This window comes from Mobula hypostoma, chromosome 10, assembly GCF_963921235.1.
Source record: "Mobula hypostoma chromosome 10, sMobHyp1.1, whole genome shotgun sequence".
NCBI classification, from domain to species: Eukaryota; Metazoa; Chordata; class Chondrichthyes; order Myliobatiformes; family Myliobatidae; genus Mobula; species Mobula hypostoma.
In genome coordinates this window covers 107,112,133-107,135,190 of record NC_086106.1, presented here as the reverse complement: position 1 = coordinate 107,135,190, position 23,058 = coordinate 107,112,133, and the positions used below count along the sequence as shown (strand labels likewise).

General features: G+C 41.1%; 1 protein-coding gene across 2 annotated transcripts in view; it reads right to left on the bottom strand.

The window, feature by feature from the left end:
* The window catches only part of LOC134353101 (calpain-5-like), a 190,757-nt gene extending 172,655 nt beyond the window's left edge, over nucleotides 1-18,102 (bottom strand). For both annotated transcript variants that reach the window (XM_063061001.1, XM_063061002.1), the window contains exons 1-2: nucleotides 18,017-18,102; nucleotides 17,639-17,810 (exon numbers count right to left, since the gene is read on the bottom strand). In XM_063061001.1, the coding sequence (XP_062917071.1) occupies nucleotides 17,639-17,803 (165 nt within the window). In that variant the 5' untranslated portion in view covers nucleotides 17,804-17,810; nucleotides 18,017-18,102. The remainder of the gene's footprint in view (nucleotides 1-17,638; nucleotides 17,811-18,016) is intronic.
* Nucleotides 18,103-23,058: the final 4,956 nt, after the last annotated feature.

Here is a 23,058-nt window from a genome sequence, read left to right as displayed (position 1 = left end):
CCTTCCTCACCACTGATTAAACCTATAGGTGAACCTTTAGGCTGTTCTGCACAGGGATTCCCAAGTCCCTTTGCATCTCAGATTTTTGGATTTTCTCCCCATTTAGAAAATAGTCAACCCTTTCTTTTCTTCTACCAAAGTGCATGACGATACATTTTCCAACATTGTACTTCATTTGCCACTTTCTTGCCCATTCTTCTAATTTGTCCAAGTCCTTCTGCAGCCTTCCTGTTTCCTCAACACCACCTGCCCCTCCACCAATCTTCGTATCATCTGCAAACTTGGCAACAAGGCAATCTATTCCATCATCTAAATCATTGATATACAACATAAAAAGAAGTGGTCCCAACACCAACCCCTGTGAAACACCACTAGTCACTGGCAGCCAACCAGAAAAGGATCCTTTTATTCCCACTCCTACCAATCAGCCAGTGCTCTAACTATGCTGGTAATTTTCCTGTAATATCATGGGCTCTTAACTTGATAAGCAGCCTTGCATGTGGCACCTTGTCAAGGGCCTTCTGAAAATTCAAATATACAACATTCATTACATCCCCTTTATCTATTCTTTTGTAATCTCCTCAAAGAATTACAACAGGCTTATCAGACAAGATCTTCTTTTAAGGAAACCAGACTGACTTTGTCCTATCTCGTCCTGTGTCACCAAGTACTCCATAACCTCATCCTTAACTCCAACATTGACTCCAACATCTTCCCAATCACTGAGGTCAGGCTAACTGGTCTATAATTTCCCTTCTGCTGCCTCCCTCCTTTCTTAAAGAGTGAAGTGACATTTGCAATTTTCCATTTCTCCAGAACAATGCCAGAGTCTAATGATTCTGGAAAGATCATTACTAATGCCTCCACAATCTCTATCGCTACCTCTTTCAGAACGCCAAGGTGCAGTTCATCTGGTCTGGGTGACTATTGTACCTTTAGGTCTTTTAGCTTTTTGAGCACCTCCTCCCTTGTAATAGAACTGCACTCACTTCTCTTCCCTCACACCCTTCAATACCTGGCACACAGCTAATATCTTCCAGTGAAAATTGATGCAAAATACCCATTTATTTCATCTGCCATTTCCTTACCCCGTTATTATTTCTTTAGCCTCGTTTTCCTACGGTCCTATATCCACTCTCGTCTCTCTTTTTTTAAAAAATATACTTGATAAAAGCTTTTTTATCCACCTTGATACTGTTTGATAGCTTGCTTTCATATCTTCCCTCCTACTGATTCTGTTCATTGCTTTCTGTAAGTTTTTAAAAACTTACCAATCCTCTATCTTCCTGCTAATATTTGCTTTGTTGCATACCCTCTCTTTTGCTTTCACATTAGCTTTGACTTCCCCCATCGGCCATAGTTGTACTATTTTGCCATTGAAGTATTTCTTTGTTTGTGGATACATCTTTTCTACATCTTCCTCATTCCCCCCCCAAAAAAAATATCAAGCCATTGTTACTTTGCTGTCATCCCTGTCAGCATCTCCTTCCAATTTACCACTGCAGTTTCCTTGACTCCATTGAAATACTGCTGTGTCAGACTTTACTTTCTCCCTATCGGATTTCAAGTTCTACACAACCATATTGTGATCACAGGCTCCTCAGGGTTCCTCAGCTCCTGAATCACCTCTCGAATCAGCTAATCACCTAGTAGGTGCAACAACAAACTGCTCTAAATAAAAAGCTATCTCATAGGCATTCAACAGATTTACTCTTTTGAGATCCATTACCAACTGGATTTTCTCCAAATCGACATGTATGTTGAAATCTCCCATGACTATCATAACATTGCTGTTTTGACACGCTTTTTCTATTTCCCATTGTAATCTATATCACACATCCCAGCTACTGCCGGGAAGCCTTTATATATTGCCCTTTTACTTTTGCAGTTTCTTAACTCAGTCCACTAGGATTCAACATCTTCCGATTCTATGTCACATCTTTCTACTGATTTGATGCCATTCTTTACCAGCAGAGCCACACCACTCCCTCTGCCTACCTTCCTGTCCCTCTGATAGTACATGTAACCTTGGATATTCAGCTCCCAGCTACAACCACGAGTCAGTGATGGCCACAACATTCTACCTGACAATCTGTAAAAGTGCAACAAGATCATCCATCTTATTTCTTATACTCCATGCATTGAGATATAACACTTTGAATATTAAATTTGTTACCCTTTTTGATTCTGCATCCCTAATGCACTGATACTCACCCTGCTGGCTGCAGTTTTATCCCATTATACTCCTGCCTTCCCTGACAGTCTGACTGAACGCTATCTTTACCATCTGTTCTATGCTGAGTCCAAAATTCACCGAGATGGTGTAAAAGTTTCTGGGGTCAGATTCCAAAGGGCTAAAATTAACACTGACTCTCTGAGTAGTCAAATATCACAACTATTGGTAGATTAGCTATTTGATGAGCTAAGTGATAGTATCAATCTGGTCTGCAAACTTCTTTGAACTAAATAACTTAACCTGCATTGTCTGGTTTGATACAGGCCCAATTAACAAAACCTCGTTGTCTTACATTCCCTCTCTTCATCAGTCTGCCCTGTACAATGAACTAGCAGTCAGAGTCTATACACAGTGCTGTTTGTTTGCAAAGCTGTCCTTTTAAATTTGGATTGATAACTGCTTGCAAGCTACATTAAGAACTGAAGACTATTCTCGTTTATGACAAGAGACTGAGCAAGGAATATTGGTTGGGAGCTTAACTCACTCAAAAACAACTCTTTGATCTCTGGAAGAGTCAGCTGCTGTGTTAGAAAGCTGAGCTCGGACAAAAGAGACCCTGGGCCCTGCATAGTTAATGTCCATCACAAAAGGGACCCTGGGCCCTGGACGGTTAATGTCCATCACAGAAGCAGGTCCCTCCTATTTATTTCATCTTATACTCCCATGATTTTGAATTAGCACTTGAAACAAGTTTTCTCATGTTGCAAAGAAATCAAACCTAGCTACACATCTGGGATAAATTTCATCCGAGCATGGCAATAATCCATTTTAAAGATTCTGAACTACTACTCTTTGCCTTTGTTTAAACTACTGTATTACTTACCCCCTCTTGTGAAGACATTTACAATATATTAAGGACCTTGTCCTCGTCAAAGCCTCCTCAAAGCATCTACCTTTCTCTTCTCTGTCCTTCAGACTGTTTGGGCCATTGTTCTCTCCCAAACAATGGTCTCTTTGTTTCAGTCAATCATCTAAACCACATTTGTTAATCACTCTTAATATGCCATCCCTTCTCACTTCTCACAGCTGTGATGGAGAGCAGGGGGAAGGAGAGTCAATTTGAGGCTGTAATTATAATTAAGTTAGATTTAGCATAACCTGCCTTTTCTTCTAAATATTGATTCCCCCCTGTAACCACTGCTCCCTTGATCATTCAGCTTATATTCTTGGCTCTGGCTGAACTCCCCAGGGAACTTTCCCCAAACACTCATTAGGGAGCAGAATGCTCTTGGGCATCTCCTGCAGCTCTATAAAACCCTGGTAAGGCCATATTCTGTTCATTTCTGGTCACCTCATTATTGCCAATCACAGCTTTAACGAGGGTGCAGAGGAGATTTACCCTGATGCTATCTGGATTAGAGAGCATGTCCTTTGAGGGTAGGTTGAGTGAGCTAGTGCTTTTCTCTCCAGAGTGAAAGAGGATGAGAGGTGACTTGATGGAAATGTATGTGATAAGAGACATAGATCGAGCAGGTAACCAGAGACTTTTTCCCAGGTTGGAAATGGCTAATAAAATGGGACATAATATTAAGGTATTTGGAGGAAAGTATGGGGGTGTCAAAAGATTAGCTTTTTACAGAGAGAATGGTGAGTACATGGAATGTGTGGTGATAGAGGCAGCTACATTAGGAGTATTTTCAAAAAAACTTGGGCATATGGATGTTAGAAAAATTGAGGGTCATGTAGGAGGGAAAAGTTAGATTTATTCTAGAGTAGGTTAAAATGTTGGCACAACATCATGAGCCAAAGAGCTGTAATTGTTTATGTTCTTTGCTCAACCTGTCCGTTTCTATTGTCTGTCTGGTTGTCACCCGGGCTCCATAGTGATGGCTTCCTGTAAAATTGCGTGTCCACAGTACTCCGTGCCTCACAGATTATCACTGAGGCCAAGCTCACACCTCAAGCTCCTCCAACACTTCTTGCGTCTGTACTCTTTATATCACAGCAGCTCCAAGTTGAATGGAAATAGAAATACAGTGTTTCTCATCACTTTCAAATGAGACTTTCAAACTGGATTGCTGCTTCCACACTCCTGATTTAAACACACAAGGGTTATTTGGACTTTTTGGTTACAGAATATAGCAGCCCTTACTTAACCCAAAAAAAAGCTGAAGTTCAAACTGAATCAGTGTACAAGCCTGAACCACTCTAGCTCACAATGAAGAAAACTTGGAGCAATATTTTGAGAAGGCACAGGAATTTGCTGATAAAATGAATGCCATAAATCTAAATGATTTAATTAATAGGTTTTAAAAAGTACAAACATCATCTATAGTGATAATAATCAATCCAGCAGGAAGATTAGGTCAACTTCAATTAGGGCAGCTTGGACTAAAATGCCTCTGAATTAGGCAGAGAAAGAAATCAGGCTACTGCATGGTAATTATTAATCGCGATGTCAGACAATGAGGCTTAGATTGAGGTTTGGGTATATTGCTCCTTACTCTAAACTGAATATTCCACTGATAAGAGCATTAGGTTCACAGTACCATCAGTAATGATTGTTTTGAAAGGACAATTGTTCCGATTTGGACAATTTCAAAATTAAGAACGAGTAAACGAGAAAGAAAATGTTTAATTAAAAAAAGAAAAAAAAAATCTTTGTCAGCAATTTGCTCCAAATTTCTTAACCGAGTAGCCAAACGATAAATATTTACACTGTTCTTTAGTGAATGAAATAGCTAAAAACATTCATAAATGGCTAGCATGAAGGGGAGCATCATTTTAAGGTGATTGGAGCAAAGTATAGTTATGTCAGAGGTAGTTTATTTTTAAGCACACAGAGAGAGGTGGGTGGGTAGAGTTTGCTGCCAGTGGAGGTGGAAAAGGTTAATGCATTAGAGCCATTTAAGAAGCTCTTAGATATACACACAGACAATAGAAAAATGGAAAGCCTATCTAGGATAGAAGGGTTAGATTAGGATGAAAGGCCTGTTATTGTGCTGTAATGTCAGACATCCCACCTCTCCCAGAAGTTCCGGGAGTCTCCTGCATATTAGTAGTGGCTCCCTGATGCCCGCAAATTATATACAATGTCCCGGAAATTGATTTTTTTTGAGAGCGAGCATGAGAGCGAGTGCAAGAGAGCGAGAAAGCAAGCAAGCGAGAGAGAGAGAGAGAGAGAGAGCGCGCGCGAGAGCACGCGCGAGTGAGCGACCACGAGAGAGAGCGCGAGAGCAAGAAAGCAAGCACGAGAGAGCAAGCGCAATTGAGCGACCACGAGAGAGCAAGAGCGAGAAAGCAAGCGTGCGAGAGAGAGCAAGAGAATTCCAAAAAAAGTCAGAGTGGCAGAGTGTTCCAAAAAAAGAAAATATAAAACGTACGTCACCCCAGACAACACTAAAGTATACCCCTGCCTAATAGGGGTCAAAATAATGACAGTGTTGCTCGCTGTACTGTTTGCAACAGTGACTTTTCTATTGCCCATGGTGGGTTAAGACTGTAAAAGACATGTTGAGGTGCGTTTAACAGGTGTCATTCGTTCATTAGCATAGCTAACGTTATTTAACCTAGCTGGCTAGCTGCTAAGGAGCTACTCTATTGCAGACATCCCACCTCTCCCGGAAGTCTCCTGCAAATTGATAGTGCTACCTCCCTGAAATGAGTTTTTGCAGGGTGGGATGTCTCTCATGTCCTAAATCAATTTTGAAGCTTATTTATACAGCACAAGCACAAAAGGACAGGCCCACACCATAGCTAAGCACATAGATACATCTATAAATAAGCTGAGTGCATGTAGAATGATTTTTGATACTAATGCAGAAAATTCTAGAAGCACTCAGCAGGTGAGGCAATACCTGCAGAAGGAAAAGCAGTTTGTTTCTTGTTTGTAACAAATAAAGTGGTCACTACATTGAGAAGGCAGTGAGATACCAAGAAAGTGTCCATTGTTCATGACAGTGGGCTGAGAAACAGGAACTGAAGAGCAAATCTAATTGGGCCGAAAATTAGAAAGAGGACTCCCAAAGGACAACAGATTCTGAGAGTGGGGACAGAACAGTTGATTTTGAGTAACCAATTTAAAAGTGACTTGTCCCCCACCCCCAGAACAATTGGACTCTTCACAAACCTTGATGGCAAGTCCAATACCCGTTGGGACAGTACATGACAGTCAGCTTGCGGAACTGGGCCCTTGCTAAAATGCAGAAGGGTGTAATATAAATGGATGGGTGTGAGGCAATACCAGTGGAATCACACACTGATAATACTGATCTGTGTAAGCTCCAAAGAGCTCAGTGTCTCAAACTTTTTTAGTTCCCTCACAGAATTGCTGAATGGCTCAAATCAAGCATAGACTGAGTTGGATCCATTGAGGGCAAACTGCAATACAAAGTGAGAGAGTTTACTTGGTGGATTATAACAATACTTAAGGACCAATGCCCAGTGACAACATATGCACACTGAATTTTTAAGTGAGAGTAAACCTGAAGCTATTCTAAGGATAATAAGCCATTTCACTTTAAATGAACTCGCAGTTCTTTTGCGATTCACACCCTTTGCTTCCTTGGAATTCAACACAGGGAATCAGTAGTTTCTTCAATAAAAACAGTATAAATAAGCCTGTTCTAAAATCTGCAGACAAATGTTTGCAGTCTCCATGTTGTCAACACTGTCCGCATCAGAAACCAGAAAAGGAAATGTGATTGTGTGTGATCGTGAAATATACTTGATATTCCATTGAAGTAGAGGGTGAGAACCTTTTGTGCACTGTTTAAATTCCTTTGTGTGCTAATAGCAAAAGATTTGTGCACACACACACACCTTAGAGGGAACGTTGGTAATGTCAGCCTAGTGCACAAGTCAGTCAACAGACAATTCAGAGCAGGGATAGTCAGAGAATATGACCATTATTCAAAAAAAAAGTAGGAAAGAGGAAAAGTCCAAAGTCTACAGAAAGTTAGATTGGGGAGTTGAAAGCAAAAGCAAAATTATAATCAGCCTTTTAAAAAAACAACCAGAATAGGAATTGTTGCAATTCATTTTGTTGTACCTTGCAATGAACTGAAATGTAAAATGTAACTACTATAGCAGTTAATCATTTTGCCCAGTGCTAAATTGCATCCATATGCCACATTTTAATTGGTTCAATTTATGCATAGTTATGAACAGAACAATATTGAAATAACAGTTGCAGAGCAAGTAGCTAGGCTCAATCTGTATGAACCATATCGGAGAAACTGATCCTCCGGAATTATTAAGGTCGAGAATGATATCTTCACTACAGTTCATAATGAAGCCTTATGTAAGTGAGGAGGCAAAAAAAAAGACTGAGTACATTTATAACTGGTCATATTTACAAAACTTACAGCAAAATTTAATATATGTGTAAGGGGTTTCTTCTTTTATGTTACTGCATAGGCTAATTAAAATGGCTTTTTTGTTATGTGAACTGCTGAGAAAGTTCTCTCGCTAGCAGCTTGATTGGGTTATAGAGAGTGTATTCAGTTGCTAACCAATTGGGATCGATGTTATTCTTTCTTGTGTGACTGTAAGCTATTGTGATGCGCTGGTTTTTGGGGCAGAAGGCGCGATGGGGAGAGAGAGAGTGGCCGCGATTCTGTGAGCTGGCCGACGGGGCAGACCCTGAGCCGCAGTCCGAAATCCAGGGTCTTCGTCGAGGAGAGGAGACGAAAACAGACTCGTGTGGAGCGTCTGGTCGACCACAGTGGTTGGTCCCAGGCGGCGGGTCGAGGTGGTCAGAGGGGATCAAACGGTGGAAAACTGACCCTGTTACTACAGCTCCAACTGTGCACGAAGAAGTTGAACTTTGATAAGTTTGGCGCCTTTTACTTTCCTTTTATATTTTATCTCTATTAATTATATAGTTCCAGTAATATCTATAAATTGTAATCATTTAATCATATATGGTGTATTGTCTGTTATTTGGCGGGGTGGGGTACATCAAACAGCATCCACACAAACTTAATTACCCAGTTTGGCAGGGCCGAAGGCTGCTTCCACTAGACGAAAGCGAGTTGAGCAAGCCTAAGGCTTACCAGGGGGACTACACTTGGGGGCTCGTCCGGGATTGGATTCAGTGGTGCGCTGTGTGATTGCCCTGTTTAAATCAGTGCTGCTGTGTCTCAGTGGGATTGCGGTTAGTAATGTGTGTCTCTGTGGGATTGCTGGTTATTACTGCATGCGTGTTGGTGGTGGGACCAGAGGCTGTCCATACTATTAGGAGTGAGAGGAAAGAGTGGTCTGATTCGAAGATAGTATCTGCGAATAAACGATGTTCCAGCTATGGCAGGCTCTGCCTGGCTTTTGGGATACTGTCCACCCCTAAAGGGGTGGAGGCATACGAGACGTGGGCAGAGTGGATCTCTCAGTTGTTAGATGAGTGGCAGTGCTCAGTTGAGCGACAGGGATTGGTTGAAAGTTTGAGCAGGCGGGCTATTGATGGCGTTAGAATGGTCAGGTTCAATTACTCCGTAGTGACAGCTGCCAGTTATCTGAAAGAGGGGAAAAAGCTTTCAGTGCATCTTCTCTGGCTCGGAGGGCAGCCAAACTGCTTGCAGTGCCAGGGGGATCATTTCAGGGTTCAGTTGTTCAGCTGATCAGAGAGGTGTCGGCAAACTTAGTGCAGGCCCAGTGGGGGAACGGCTTGGGGTCTCTGGGGGAGTACATTCCCAGCAATGTACCAAGGAACTTCCGAAAGGAAAAGACCCTATTCCTGAAGGCTTAGGGGGACCACGCCCCCGTGTGCCGTTACGGATAGATGGAAGCTATGCTAAAGCCATCCTCGACCCCAGGGCACAGGTCATGTTGTTGTGCAGTTCATTTTACAACCGCTTTCTAAAGCATTTACCCTTGACAACATTAAGGGCACTGGAGATTTGGGGTACCAGTGCCAGTGATTATCCAGAAGATGATTATTGGTCAGTGAACCTGGAGTTCATGGGGGCATTGTCTGTGCACCCAGTGTTTCGAGCTGCTTGTGAGGACATGTGTAGCAGCCTTGGGCCAGTACCGAATTTAAACGAGAGCCTATTGTGGTACGCCCTGGGGGAAGTATCTGAGGGTGAGACCCTCTTAGTAGACGCTCCAAAATACCACGAGGGAGGGGAGTTAACCGCTGAAGACAGCTTGGTGAGAGAGAGGTCGCGGCGACTGGACTCTGTAGCTATGGAAGATGTAGGTAGCGTGTGTGTGGATTATAGGACTCTGAACAGGCACACTGTCATTGACCAGAATACCGCCCTGAGGGCCAAAGACTCTACGGTCTGCTTGTATGGTGCGACGTGGTTTAATGTGCTGGATCTGAGGAGTGGATGTTGCCAGATCCCGATGAGTGAGGCCGACGAGGAGAAGATGGCCGTTATAGGTTCCCTAGGATTCTTTCGATCCGAAAAGATGCCCCAGGGCATGTCCGGAGCCCCTGCAACCTTCCCGCAGGGCATGGGGAAGACCATGAGGGACGTGGAGGTGCTTGGAGTTTTGGCGTATGTGGATGATCGCCTAGGGTTTAGAATCGCCTTGGGGGACGATGATGTGAGGCGAGTGCCGGAGCCTGGGACAACCATTGAAGACTTGGAGTTCACGCTTGTCAAAGTGGAGACGGAGAAACGAGATTCCAAGCTGGAACTATGGTCATTTACTGATGAGTTAATCCAGAGAGACAAAACAATGTCCAATCTTCGAAAGGATCAGCAGAAACTCAAGAAATCGATCCAGAACAGATTGGAAGAAGCTGGTGGTGTAATTGGGTCCCAGATGGAGATGGACATGAAGCGTGGGTCAGAACTGCTGAGACTGGGGTGAGAGTTGGAGGAGTCAGAGGAGAAGTTGACGTCTCGACTGCAGGAGGCTGTAGAGGCTGCAGGGGCAGCCCAGGCTAAGTGCTTCAGTTTGGAGAAAATCAAACAGCAGCTACTGATGGAGAGAATGAGGAAGAATACGGCTTCGAAGGATGATGTGGGGGATGTGTGGTACATGCTGCCTTTCGCTAACTTTCCCTTGATTGAGGAAGAGACTTTTGGCCCTTCCCCCATTGAGTCAGGTGTAGTGGGGAGGGCTAGCCGTGGGCAGCCTGGGTTACTGCAGGACCCTGAAGGAACAGAAGTGGGGCCCCGGCCATGGGATAGGGGGCTCCGAGTTGCAGTGGGAGCATGAGTGAGAGATTGAGAGAGGAGTTGGCAAGCAGACCCGAGGTATCCCTAGTAGTGTCCGAGCCTGAAGGGTTTAGGTGAGGGGATACGGAGGTCTCAGAGGATTAGGAAACTCCCAGATAGGTTGGCCTATGTAGCCCCCGTAGGACCAGGCCTAAGGTCCACTGTTTGGGAGCAATGTCACTGTGTGTACCTGGATTGCGTTTTTGTGGCTGCAGGAATGGTTGGCAAGTTATTTAGAAATCATGAGGACATGACTTTATTTGGTGGGGGGGAGAGTGTAAGGGGTTTCTTCTTTTATGTTACTGCGTAGGCTAATTAAAATGGCTTCTTTGTTGTGTTAACTGCTGAGAAAGTTCTCTTGCTAGCAGCATGTTTGGGTTATAGAGAGAGTGTATTCAGTTGCTAACCAACTGGGATCGATGTTATTCTTTCTTGTGTGTCTGTAAGCTATTGTGATGCGTGGGTTTTTGGGGCAGACAGAGAGACAAAAAAAAAACAAAAAAAAACAACAAACACGATGCTGTGAGCTGGCCGACGGGGCTGACCCTGAGCCGGAGTCCGAGGTCCAGGGTCTTCGTTGAGGAGAGGAGACGAAAACAGACTCGTGAGGAGAGTCTGGTCGACCACCGTGGTTGGTTCCAGGCGGCAGGTCGAGGTGGTCAGAGGGGATCGAACGGTGGAAAACCGACCGTTACTAGAGCTCCAACTGTGCACGAAGAAGTTGAACTTTGATAAGTTTGGCGCCTTTTACTTTCCTTTTATATTTTATCTCTATTAATTATATAGTTTAGATTAGATTAGATTATGAGGACACACAGTCCTCATTGATTGTCATTTAGTACTGCATGCATTAAGAAATGATACAATGATCCTCCAGCATGATATCACAGAAACACAAGACAGACCAAGACTAAAAAAACTGACAAAAACCACATAATTATAACATATAGTTACAACAGTGCAAAGCAATACCGTAGTGTGATAAAGAACAGACCATGGGAACGGTAAAAAAGTCTCAAAGTCTCGATAGTCCCAACATCTCACGCAGACGGTTGAAGGAAGAAAATTCTCCCTGCCATGAACATCCAGTGCCGCAAACTTGCTGATGCAGCACCCTGGAAGCATCCGACCACAGCCGACTCTTAGGTCCGTCTGAAAACTTCGAGCCTCCGACCAGCCCACCGACACTGAGCACCATCTCTGCTGAGCGCTTTTGATCCCGGCCGCCAAGCAACAGGCAAGGCCGAGGATTCGGGGCCTTCCCCTCCGGAGATTCTCGATCGCACAGTAGCAGCGGCAGCGAAGCGGGCATTTCAGAAGTTTCTCCAGATGTTCCTCCGTGCTTCTCACGTCTGTCTCCATCAAATCAGAATTGTGCATGGTATTCTACTTGACAGATAACAGATATCATCACCGGAGTGGCCGCGCGCACTGCCATCTTCTCCTCCCCCGTTCCAGTAATATCTATAAATTGTAATCATTTAATCATATATGGTGTATTGTCTGTTATTTGGCGGGGTGGGGTACATCACACAGCCTCCAGACAAACTTGATTACCCAGTCTGGTGGGTCCGAAGGCTGCTCCCCCTAGAGGAAAGCGAGCTGAGCGAGCCTGAGGCTTACCAGGAGGGCTACATATGTAACTGCAAAGTTGATTTAATTAATGTATGCAAATAGTCAATTGTTCTGATGGTTCATTATTTTTTATTAGGGCAAGAAGTGTCATGCGTACAAATGTATCTTTAAAACTGAATGTTACATAAAACATTACAGCCCTTCGGCCCGTGATGCGGTTGTACCACTCAGAACTGTTAGTTGAGTGAGTTTACTACATCCAGTGTTCTGATGTAGGACTAACTCCAAGAGTCTACAAATGACACAAATTGGAAGATATAGTGATAAGGTACCCATGAAAGCGCTGGATTTGAATGCAGTCCCTCAAGGAGGGAAACCTGCTATTCTTTTTCAGTTTCAGATCCATAGCAACGTAATTGACCCCCTGAAATGGCCCACATAAACATTCAGTTCTAGGTTAATTCGGGATGGCCTGTAAATTTTGGCCCAGCCACTGACACGAACATAAAAAATAAGCATCCACTTCCAAACGACTAGTCAATTAATGACACATGGGATTTAATGAACAAAGTGCTAATTAGTTGCATTGATTATCAAACCCCTTGAGGTTAAATTATTTTGTAATTAGGCACAAATAAAACCCTTTAACTGTGTCCTAGCACTACCAACACCTGAGCTTAACTTCTCTCAGATAATTCAAACTTGGAGTCTAGTGGCAAGTCACACTGTACCTCTTGAGAGTGTGTAGATTTCCATATCTGGTCAAACTTCTCCAAAGTCTATCCACATGCCTCACTGCTTTCCTTTCCTTTAAACAATATCCAACTGGGTTTAAACCATTTTTGAAAAAAGGACTATAATAAGCCATTTCTAGTGCAATGGCATTGTTGAAAATAACACCAGTAAAAGTCCACAGAACAGGATGAATCTGTGGTCCAAGTGCAAACTGTTGAGAGAGATTCTGTTAGATCCACATCTCAGTTCTTTCCCAATAACCTTGTATTTTTTATTCCCAATCAGGTACTTACATTAATTTTAAAAAGCTATGATTCTAACAGTTTTCTGACCAATCAAATCTAGCCCTGAGGAATTTATTAGATGAAAATTATTTTTTTCCCTCTCATCACCTTCAGTGTGTCCTTTGGTTCTTGCCCTCTTGCAAAAGAGAACACGTTTTGCAATATCCTTTATAATTATGAACCCTTTTATCAACTCTCCTCTTAACCATCTTTGGTCAAAAACAAATCTTGTATGGAACCACTATAGTTTATTCGATACTGCATCTGCCAAGGCTTTTACATTATCTATAAAAGGGTAGTGGCTAAAATTGGGCAAACTGCTCTATTTCCATCCAAGGCTATATTTCAAAGTGTTTCAAAGTAAAAGCCAGACTTGCATAGCTCAGATTAACCAGAATTTGAACAAATCATTTGAATGTCATTTATTACAGCTGAAATGATTTAGAAATTCTGATCAACCCAGAATACCGGGAAGGGGTCAATATCCATATTCACACACACATAGAAAGCTGTGGATATATATTAGTACAAACCCCCTTGAACAGAAAACTACTGGACAGACAAATAAAAAAATGGTAAGCGCAGGATTGGGTTAGAGGTGGATATCTTGCAATGAAAGACTCACCTCTCATCTGTCCAAAGTCTTCCCATTTGCAAGGCATGTCAGAAGTAAAATGGATGGAAGTAGCTCCCCCAAAGCTCAAATAACTCGTCACCAGCCAGAACAAGCTAGTGCTGGATCCTGATACTTTTGCGATCCAAAGGTTCTTCAGAAGTCAAGAGCAAGGCATAAAACTTTTTGCTTATGATCATTTTTATTAAGTGTTACAAGAGCTAAGAAAAACAAGCATCAAGAGAACAAAGAAAAAAATGAAGGAAAGAAGAAGCATTCGTGGTCTTTTCATACTCAGGCTAGAGATAAAACACAACTCCACTGATAACAGTTAATCTAACACACACACACACACACACCGTTAGTCTCATAAGACAATGGATTTGCGCCTTGGAAGGTTTCCAAGGCCTGGGCAAGGTTGTATGGAAGACCAGCAGTTGCCCATGCTGCAAGTCTCCCCTCTCCACGCCACCGGTTGGCCAAGGGAAGGGCATTAGGACCCATACAGCATGGCACCAGTGTCATCGCAGAGCAATGTGTGGTTAAGTGCCTTGCTCAAGGACACACACGTTGCCTCAGCCAAGGCTCGAACTAGCGACCTTCAAGTCACTAGACGAATGCCTTAACCACTTGGCCACGTGCCAACACTAGTTAATCTATAATATAGCCAGATTCAAGTAGCATGACACAAAAATTTCTAGAAAAATACAAAAGCAACTGTACTGCAATATTGGAAATGTCACTATTTACTTTATATAGTTGATTATATAAAAATATAAACAAGCATTGGAATGTTAAACTACAAGAAAATAAATCACAATTTCTACAACCCCAATCCAACATCCTTGATCAACAAATCAAACATGTATTTCTTCTATCATCGGAACGCTGAAGCTACATTGTGCAAACCCCATAAAATATACTGCCTGGGTTAATCTGGTAGGAAACCCCAAAGCCGTGGATCAACCAGCAATAAATACATGGGGAGTGGAGGAATAGGAACATCAGCACATTAAGGTTTCCTCTCCAAGGCTGATACCATTCTGATCACCAAAACTTACAAAAACACAAGAACTTAAGAAGCAGGAGTCGGCCATCTAGCCCATCGAGCCTGCTCCGCTATTCAATAAGATCATGGCTGATCTGGCCATGGACTCATCTTCACCTACCTGTCTTTTCCCCATAACCCTTAATTCCCTGACTATGCAAAAATCTATCCAACCTTGTCTTAAATATATCTACTGAAGTAGCCTCCACTGCCTCATTGGACAGAGAATTCCACAGATTCACCACCCTCTGGGAAAAGCAGTTCCTCCTCAGCTCATTCCTAGATCTACTCCCCCGAACCTTGAGGTTATGTCCCTAGTTCTAGTCTTACCTATCAGTGGAAACAACTTTCCTGCCTCTATCATATCTATCCCTTTCATAATTTTATATGTTTCTACAAGATCTCCTCTCATCCTTCTGAATTCCAGCGAGTACAGTCCCAGGTGACTCTATCTCTCCTCATAGTCTAATCCCCTCATCTCTGGAATCAACCTGGTAAATCTCCTCTGCACGGCCTCCAAAGCCAGTATATTCTTTCTCAAGTAAGGAGACCAGAACTGCACACAGTACTGCAGGCGCAGCTTCATCAGTACCCTGTACAGTTGCAGCATAACCTCCTTGCTCTCAAATTCAATCCCTCTGGCAATGAAGGCCAACATCCAATTTGCCTTCTTGATAGCCTGCTGCACCTGCAAACCAACCTTTGGTGATTCATGCACAAGCACACCGAAGTCCCTCTGCACTGCAGCATACTGCAATTTTTTTTTACCATTTAATTAATAATCTGCTGGTCTATTTTTCCTTCCAAAGTAAATGGCCTCGCATTTACTAACATTGTAAACCATCTGCCAGACCCTCGGCCAGTCACTTAACCTATCTATATCTCTCTGCAGACTCTCCGTATCTTCTGCACAATTTGCTTTTCCACTCAATACAGTATCATAAGCAAACTTTGATACACTACACTCAGTCCCCTCTTCCAGATCATTAATATATAATCGTGAACAGTTGTGGGCCCAGCAGCACACCACTCACTGCCAACCAGAGTAACACCCCTGTATCCCAACTCTCTGCTTTCTATTAGTTAACCAATCATCTATCCATGCTAATACATCACCTCTAACTCCCTGCATCCTTATCTTATGGATAAATCTTTTATGTGGCACCTTATTGAACGCCTTCTGGAAATCCAAGTAAATAACATCCATCTGTTCCCTTCTGTACACTGCGTTCATTCTATCCTGGAAGAACTCCAGTATGTTTGTCAAACTTCCTATTCTATGGCCCCTAGGATCCCTTTATTAAAAGGATAGAGGCACACCTACGTAATCAGTGGCACGTGCAAGGAATGAAACACATGCACTCTCATTTTCAGATTAAAATACAAGGAATACTGCGCATGTGTTTATAACAAAAAGCATTTTCTTTTCTCAAAGTGCGATTCTTAAATTCTAATGATAAACAAATCTGATTGGTGGTTCTTTAAAGATTCATCAAAACGTTTAAATATATTAGGGAACTCTATGTGAAGAATGATAGACAATAGACAATAGGTGCAGGAGTAGGCCATTCGGCCCTTCGAGCCAGCACCATCATTCACTGTGATCATGGCTGATCATCCACTATCAGTATCCAGTTCCTGCCTTATCCCCATAACCTTTGATTCCACTACCTTTAAGAGCTCCATCCATCTCTTTCTTGAAAGCATCGAGACTTGGTCTCCACAGCCTTCTGGGGCAGAGCATTCCATATATCCACCACTCTCTGGGTGAAAAAATTTTTCCTCAACTCCGTTCTAAATGGCCTACCCCTAATTCTTAAACCGTGGCATCTGGTTCTGGACTCACCCATCAGCAGGAACGTGCTTCCTGCCTGCAGCGTGTCCAATCCCTTAATAATCTTATATGCTTCAATAAGATCCCCTCTCAGCCTTCTAAATTCCAGAGTATACAAGCCTAGTCGCTCCAATCTTTCGACATATGACAGTCCCGCCATCCCGGGAATTAACCTTATGAACCTACGCTGCACTCCCTCAATAGCAAGAATGTCCTTCCTCAAATTTGGAGACCAAAACTGCACACAGTACTCCAGGTGTGGTTTCACCAAGGCCCTGTACAGCTGCAGAAGGACCTCTTTGCTCTCGTACTCAATTCCCCTTGTTATGAAGTGCAGCAAGCCATTAGCTTTCTTCACTGCCTGCTGTACTTGCATGCTTGCTTTCAGTGACTGATGTACAAGAACACCTAGACCTCGTTGTGCTTCCCCTTTTCCTAACTTGACTCCATTTAGATAATAATCTGCCTTCCTGTTCTTACCACCAAAGTGGATAACCTCACATTTACCCACATTAAATGATATTGAGCATTGTACAATGTTAAAGCTCCCAATATTTCTACACGTTAATACAGCACTACACATTGCTGGCAACAAATCATGAATGTTATTAACCAAGGCAGATAATAAACTGTGAAGTTTATATCTCAGCAAGTCAGTGTGCATATTGGAATAAGTTAATCAGATTCCCCCATCAAAGGGCTTACTGAACTAGTTTAGACAGAAATTGAAAGCATGGTAACAATTTGCTTGTATCAGGAATTTATTTGCATTGTCCCAGCTGAACTTACACTGGATTTCTGAAAAAGCAGCATTCACATCCAGTTATCCCTAGATTTTTAAAATTTTGTACAAGAAAGCTTTGGTGTATCATTATCACAGACCAAATTTATTCACCACATACATGTATTAGAAGTTTGCACCACACACAACAAAAAACAACAGTCAATGATTATAAAGAGCAAAGAATTATATAAAGAAGCTAAAGCAACAGATTATGGAATAAAATGTGTATAAATACCAGCATTTATTTACAATGTAAACCACATCATAAAAATGATAAGCAGCATGAAGTTTCTCTGTACATCACAATAAGATCAATGTCAGTTTACAATGCATTTTCCACACTGAGCAGCTGCAATGAAAGTATTTCCACATTTAAGACAACACTTCATATCAGATCAGACATTAAATATGTTATTACCTTTGGCCGTTTCCACTCAATTACTCCTGGAGGGGACCTCGTGTAAAAGAGCGACTCATTTGTTGCAGGAAAGTAAGGATCCTCAAAGAGTTGGTGGTTTTGTAGGCATTCGTTTTTTAAAGCAGTGTACTGTTGATCTTTGTAAAACTTTGGTAGAACCATCATTCACAATCTAAAACAAAAATAACATCAATGTATGCATAAACTTCATTTATGCACTTAGTGGTAATTCTTGCCAAAGTTTGTGACTTGCATACATTTCCCCCACACCCCAACTCTTGAGCTCAATTATGGTATTACTGCTGCCATTTATCTGTGTTGCTATGGAAATAATTCAGATTAAAAATCTTTCATGCAGAAGCAAGAAATTGAACTTACCTATGAGGCTGCCTTTTCAGAACTAGGCTGCCAGTTAGCTCTTAACAAACTCTCCAACTGTCCTACAAAGTTCCTTGCATTTTAACCTGCATGCTTCCAGACTCTACCAACTCTGAAAGCTGAATAGGGAGTTCTTAAAGTCATTGGTGATTCCCCCACTAGCTAGGATTATTTGGTTGTACCCCAAATAAATCAAATATAAGCATACTTCAACACTTTTTATTTCCATTGTAACTCCCTACAAATTCTTTAGCAGTTAAATTAATAATAAAATATTTCTTATTGTACTTACAGTTCATTGCTGTGAAAAATTATTTTTAAGTCACAGTGAAGATAAAGCACAAGTAAGATAACTGTGAAGGAATAGTTTCCGATAAATGGCCTTACTTTTAATTCGTTGCAATCAGTTCTCTTTACTGTGGAATTTCAATCTTGAAAACATTAACTATTAGTGGCGCTGGAGGAGGTTGAAAATGTGTTTTTCAAAGATGATCATATACTTGCTGATCAACTTTTTTTTTGACATGTTTTCTTTTGGGCATGGGTTCCAATCTTTTTGAAATGATATTTAAGGCATTATATGTCACTTTGAATGGTAGACAGTTATTGTCATAAGCAAAACCAGTGACCCAACCAGAACTCCACACACAAGTACAAATCAGGACAGGTATATAGAAAGTCAAGGGGGAAAATCCTGATGAATGGACAAACATTTTCAGGACACACTCTGAGAAAAACCATCAGGAAGTTCCCCTTGATTATATCTTTTAAATAGAGGGCTGGTTCTATCCAATGTTATATTCATGTTAGAAAATCAGTATTTTATTTCCACTTAATAGAACTCTTTTATAAAATTAAATATTCACAAACATCTATTTATGCTTCACCCTTCACATTCCTTTACAAGCATAGCAAAGCATTTTATATCCTATGAAGTACTTTTGAAAGTATAGTGATTATTGAATCATGGAGAAAATGGCAGATTGATAAATAGGTGACTCATTGGTTGCCTTTTCCCTTCTCCCAGTGGGATGAAATTTGCTTCTATGATAACACTAGTACAACTAATCCTAAAAATGCATAATAAAGCAAAGCCTTTACACCATTGTTTAAGTAATTTCTATCTGCTGAAAGAGAAGTAACAAGCCTATGTGAATTTGAATGTGGATTGGAATAAAATAAGTTCTGTAAAATCATAAAATACAAATGATGATTTTGTCCTCGAACACAAAACCAGTTTTCAAAACATATTTCAACACTGTACACCTTTTAAATGTAATAAGATTCATCTGGACATGCATAGTAAAGATATTTTTTATTATCAGTGTCAATAGTTACTACCTCAATTACTGCACACACATAATACACAAAAATTATACCCTTTTAGAGTAACTGTGTGATAGGAAATCACATCACTTCATAAAAATATATTATACTTGGATCTTAATCTGAAAATTATACAAGACCAAATCTGATAAGAGAAGCACTTATTATTTACAGCAGACTTGTCTCTTTCCATTTTATCAATGGATATTCCCCTCCAAGGATTTCTTACTCACATCTTTTTAAATGAAAATGAAGTTGTTAAATCCTATCAGCAACTTTCTGTGTTAAGATCAAGTCTAGTTACTTAAGTTGTTACTCAAAGTCATTCTACTGACAATTGTGTCTCTTGTTTTAGCCTTCTTTGCCTTACGCAAGCTTAATCTCAACATATGATCACATATTTTGAGTTCTCTCATTTCTCTGACACTTTTTCAATATGGTCATTCCTTGATTATTGACTCTTCATTCAAATTTAGAATTAAAAAGGGAAGAAATAGGAAGATTTGGCTTCCTGTTCATTAAAGCTTCCAGTTTTCTACACAAATTTATCATCAAAAGACACATTTAAAAACTAATGACCTTTACCAAAAACTCCCAGTTACTGGAAACTACACAGTAATAACCTTCTTCATTTGAATGTAATCAGTCTGTAGCTTAATACAAAGTCATGTTCCATTTTGTCTGCCAGGTGTTACGCATTAACGAATTGCACTGAGGTTTTTCACTGACCTAAAGTCAACTGATATAATTATCAATGGGGTCATTTGCTGTTGTGGTTACAATAAATCAAAACATTTCAAATTAATCTGTGAAAGAGATTTTGTTCACAATTATATAGAAAGTGAAGCTATTATAAATAACTACATATTGCTTGTTTGGTATCGAGATTCATTGGGACTGTGTGAGTAAACAAATATTTTCCATTTTCTGTCCAGAATTGCACCATACATTAGGAATTTGAGTGAAAGAATTTATTATATTGTGTCACACGCCGCAAAACTTACTCCAGCTTGGTTAATCATAATCAGTCAGGGGATTTGTTCTGTGTTGCAGCAGTATAAGCAAGACACTGACCCAATGTGAGATAAATGGATAAAAGATTTGCATGCTCCTGGTTTAGTATAGTTATTAATTGACAAAGTTACTGCTGTACACAAGGTCTATTTTTAAAACTCCATTATGCGGCCCAATCTAGCACAATTGACATCATTTTAGTCATTCTTCAACTCTTCCTTTAAAGTTAGGTTTATTAGTAAGACACCCCTCTCTTTAATGGGATTCCACATGAATTGGCTGGGATTGGTGTGTTGAACTAATTGCTCGCTATTGCTGAATAAATAGCGTAACGGGAACGGCACTGGAATTACAGCTTACTAATTTGGCTGTAATGCAGTGAACATGTTCTACTAAATGTAAATTCGTCAGGGTAAGCATGAAGCCCATCACTGAATGCAACGCTTCAGCAGAGAATTTGCAAAAATTGGAATAGCATCCGTGAGAATGAAACAATGTAGAATCAGTGTCAAGGGATAATAGGAAAGTAAATTAATAAACCCATCATCCAATGGAGTACTGAACTATTGAGAAGACTAGGTTCAATTCATAATTCACATTAGCCTTAGGGTGATGGAAGGTTGATACAACCGGTATCAGCTTTCATGGGGTAAAACGCGTGGAAGCATATTAAAGTATTTATATATGTATTTTGAAGTACATACAGTATGTATTTGTCTAATACAAGAGGACATACATTAGAAGTGAGGGGGTAAAAGTTCCAAGGAGATGGGAAGAGCAAGGATTCTTTACACAGAGAGGGGTTGGTGCTCAGAATGTTCTGCCAGGAGTGATAGGTGTTTTATTATAAATTTAATGAGTTTTGCCCAATATCATGAGCTGAAGGGCCTGTTCTTCTGCTCCTCTGTCCTCTTTTCTGTTTTTAATCACTTTTGAGTGATCTTGGTTAAGAAGACCATCAGGTGAGGACCAGATTTGTTCTGGCTAAGCAGGGCATGGTTCCTTTTAACCTCTTCTCACAGATATACGCTTCCCTTTCATTCATTGGGATACACCGGGACCTGTACGTTTTGGCCCAATTAACTAGCTGCCCCAATTAGCCAAAGATTCATGGCAATAGTTTAAAAAAGAATAACTGAGTAACAAATTATTTATTTAAATGAGATACAGAACAAATTAGAACACTGCCAATATTACTACTGTACTATAAAACTGTGTATTAGTTCTTAATAGTTGTCGATGGAAGAATTATCAACAGTATATGCTGCATTTTTTTTGATTGACTGTAAATGAACAAAAAAGTGCAGACACCTAGTGCAGATAATGGACTGCTTTCATTGCCTTCCTGCATGAAGTAGAGTCAAAATCCACTGCTTTGAATTCAGCATTGGTCAGCCGAACTGAAATATATAATATAAGCATACGCAATTGATGCTACATAAAACACTGTTCACAATAAGCACGGTATAATATCTAATTGCTACACAAGTGCTTGCGACTGATGCTAGTTAGAAACTTGCATCCTCCAAATCTTTATTTTCATTGTAATATCCAAGATGATTGTCAATACCTTCAAATTCTTTGTAGTTCCTAACTTGCTGAATTAGTGAAATCATTTCACTCTTACTGCTGGCTGTTTCTCACATCTCCAAGCCTGAATGCATGAAACCACAGTGAACAAAGCAGTTCTAAATTCTCTTACTGCTATTTCTCACCAACTATCACCGACAAAAATCACTGCTGTTTGAACACAAACACACACAAGCAACACTGTTTAAAAACCATTTGCTCAAAGTTCAGTGTAGAGTATAAATGCCACACAAGTGCACTCGTCTGATGCTAGTTAGAAACTGTTCAGCAATAGTCTCCTGTCCCAATTAAGTGGCATAATGTCCCAAATAAATGAAGGGAATCTTGGCTATTTTCTCAATTTTTTTTGTTATTTAAGAGTTGTCCCAAATAAGTGGCTGCCAGATTAACTGATGGCCCAATTAACCAGAATCCACTATATATCCACTCACAACACGCCAGAGGAACTCAGCAGGTCAGGCAGCATCCGTGGAAACGATCAGTCGACGTTTCGGGCCGGAACCCTTCATCAGGAGTGTTGCTTTCACCCCAGCATCTGCAGATTATTTTGTGTTTACCATATATCCACGTCTGTTGGGCACGTGGCCAAGCGGTTAAGGCGTTCGTCTAGTGATCTCAAGGTTGCTGGTTCGAGCCTCAGCTGTGGCAGCGTGTTTGTATCCTTGAGCAAGGCACTTAATCACACATTGCTCTAGTGTCTGTGCGAGGAGGGGCGCCCCACACAGACTTCCAATCTGCGCCTTGTAAGGCATGAAAATGCCCGACGCAGGCCTCTCACGGTCTGAGTTGATGTTCCCTCCTCACCATATATCCAATGACTTGGCCTCCATGGATATCTGTGGCAATGAATTCCTCAGATGCACCACCATCTGGCGGTGAGAGCATCCCAGGAAGACCCAAGGCCAGTTTTTCAGGTATCAGCTATCTCAGAGACTGATTCAGTGTCTTTCATGGTCACTATTATTCAATGTCATAATGCAAGACACTTCCATAAGCAGAGTCATATAGCATGAAAATAGGTGATTCAACCCACCCATCCTGTCCATGTCAACCTGTGACCATCCATCCATATTAATCTCATTATATCATCAGGAAATGATAACTGATAGGCC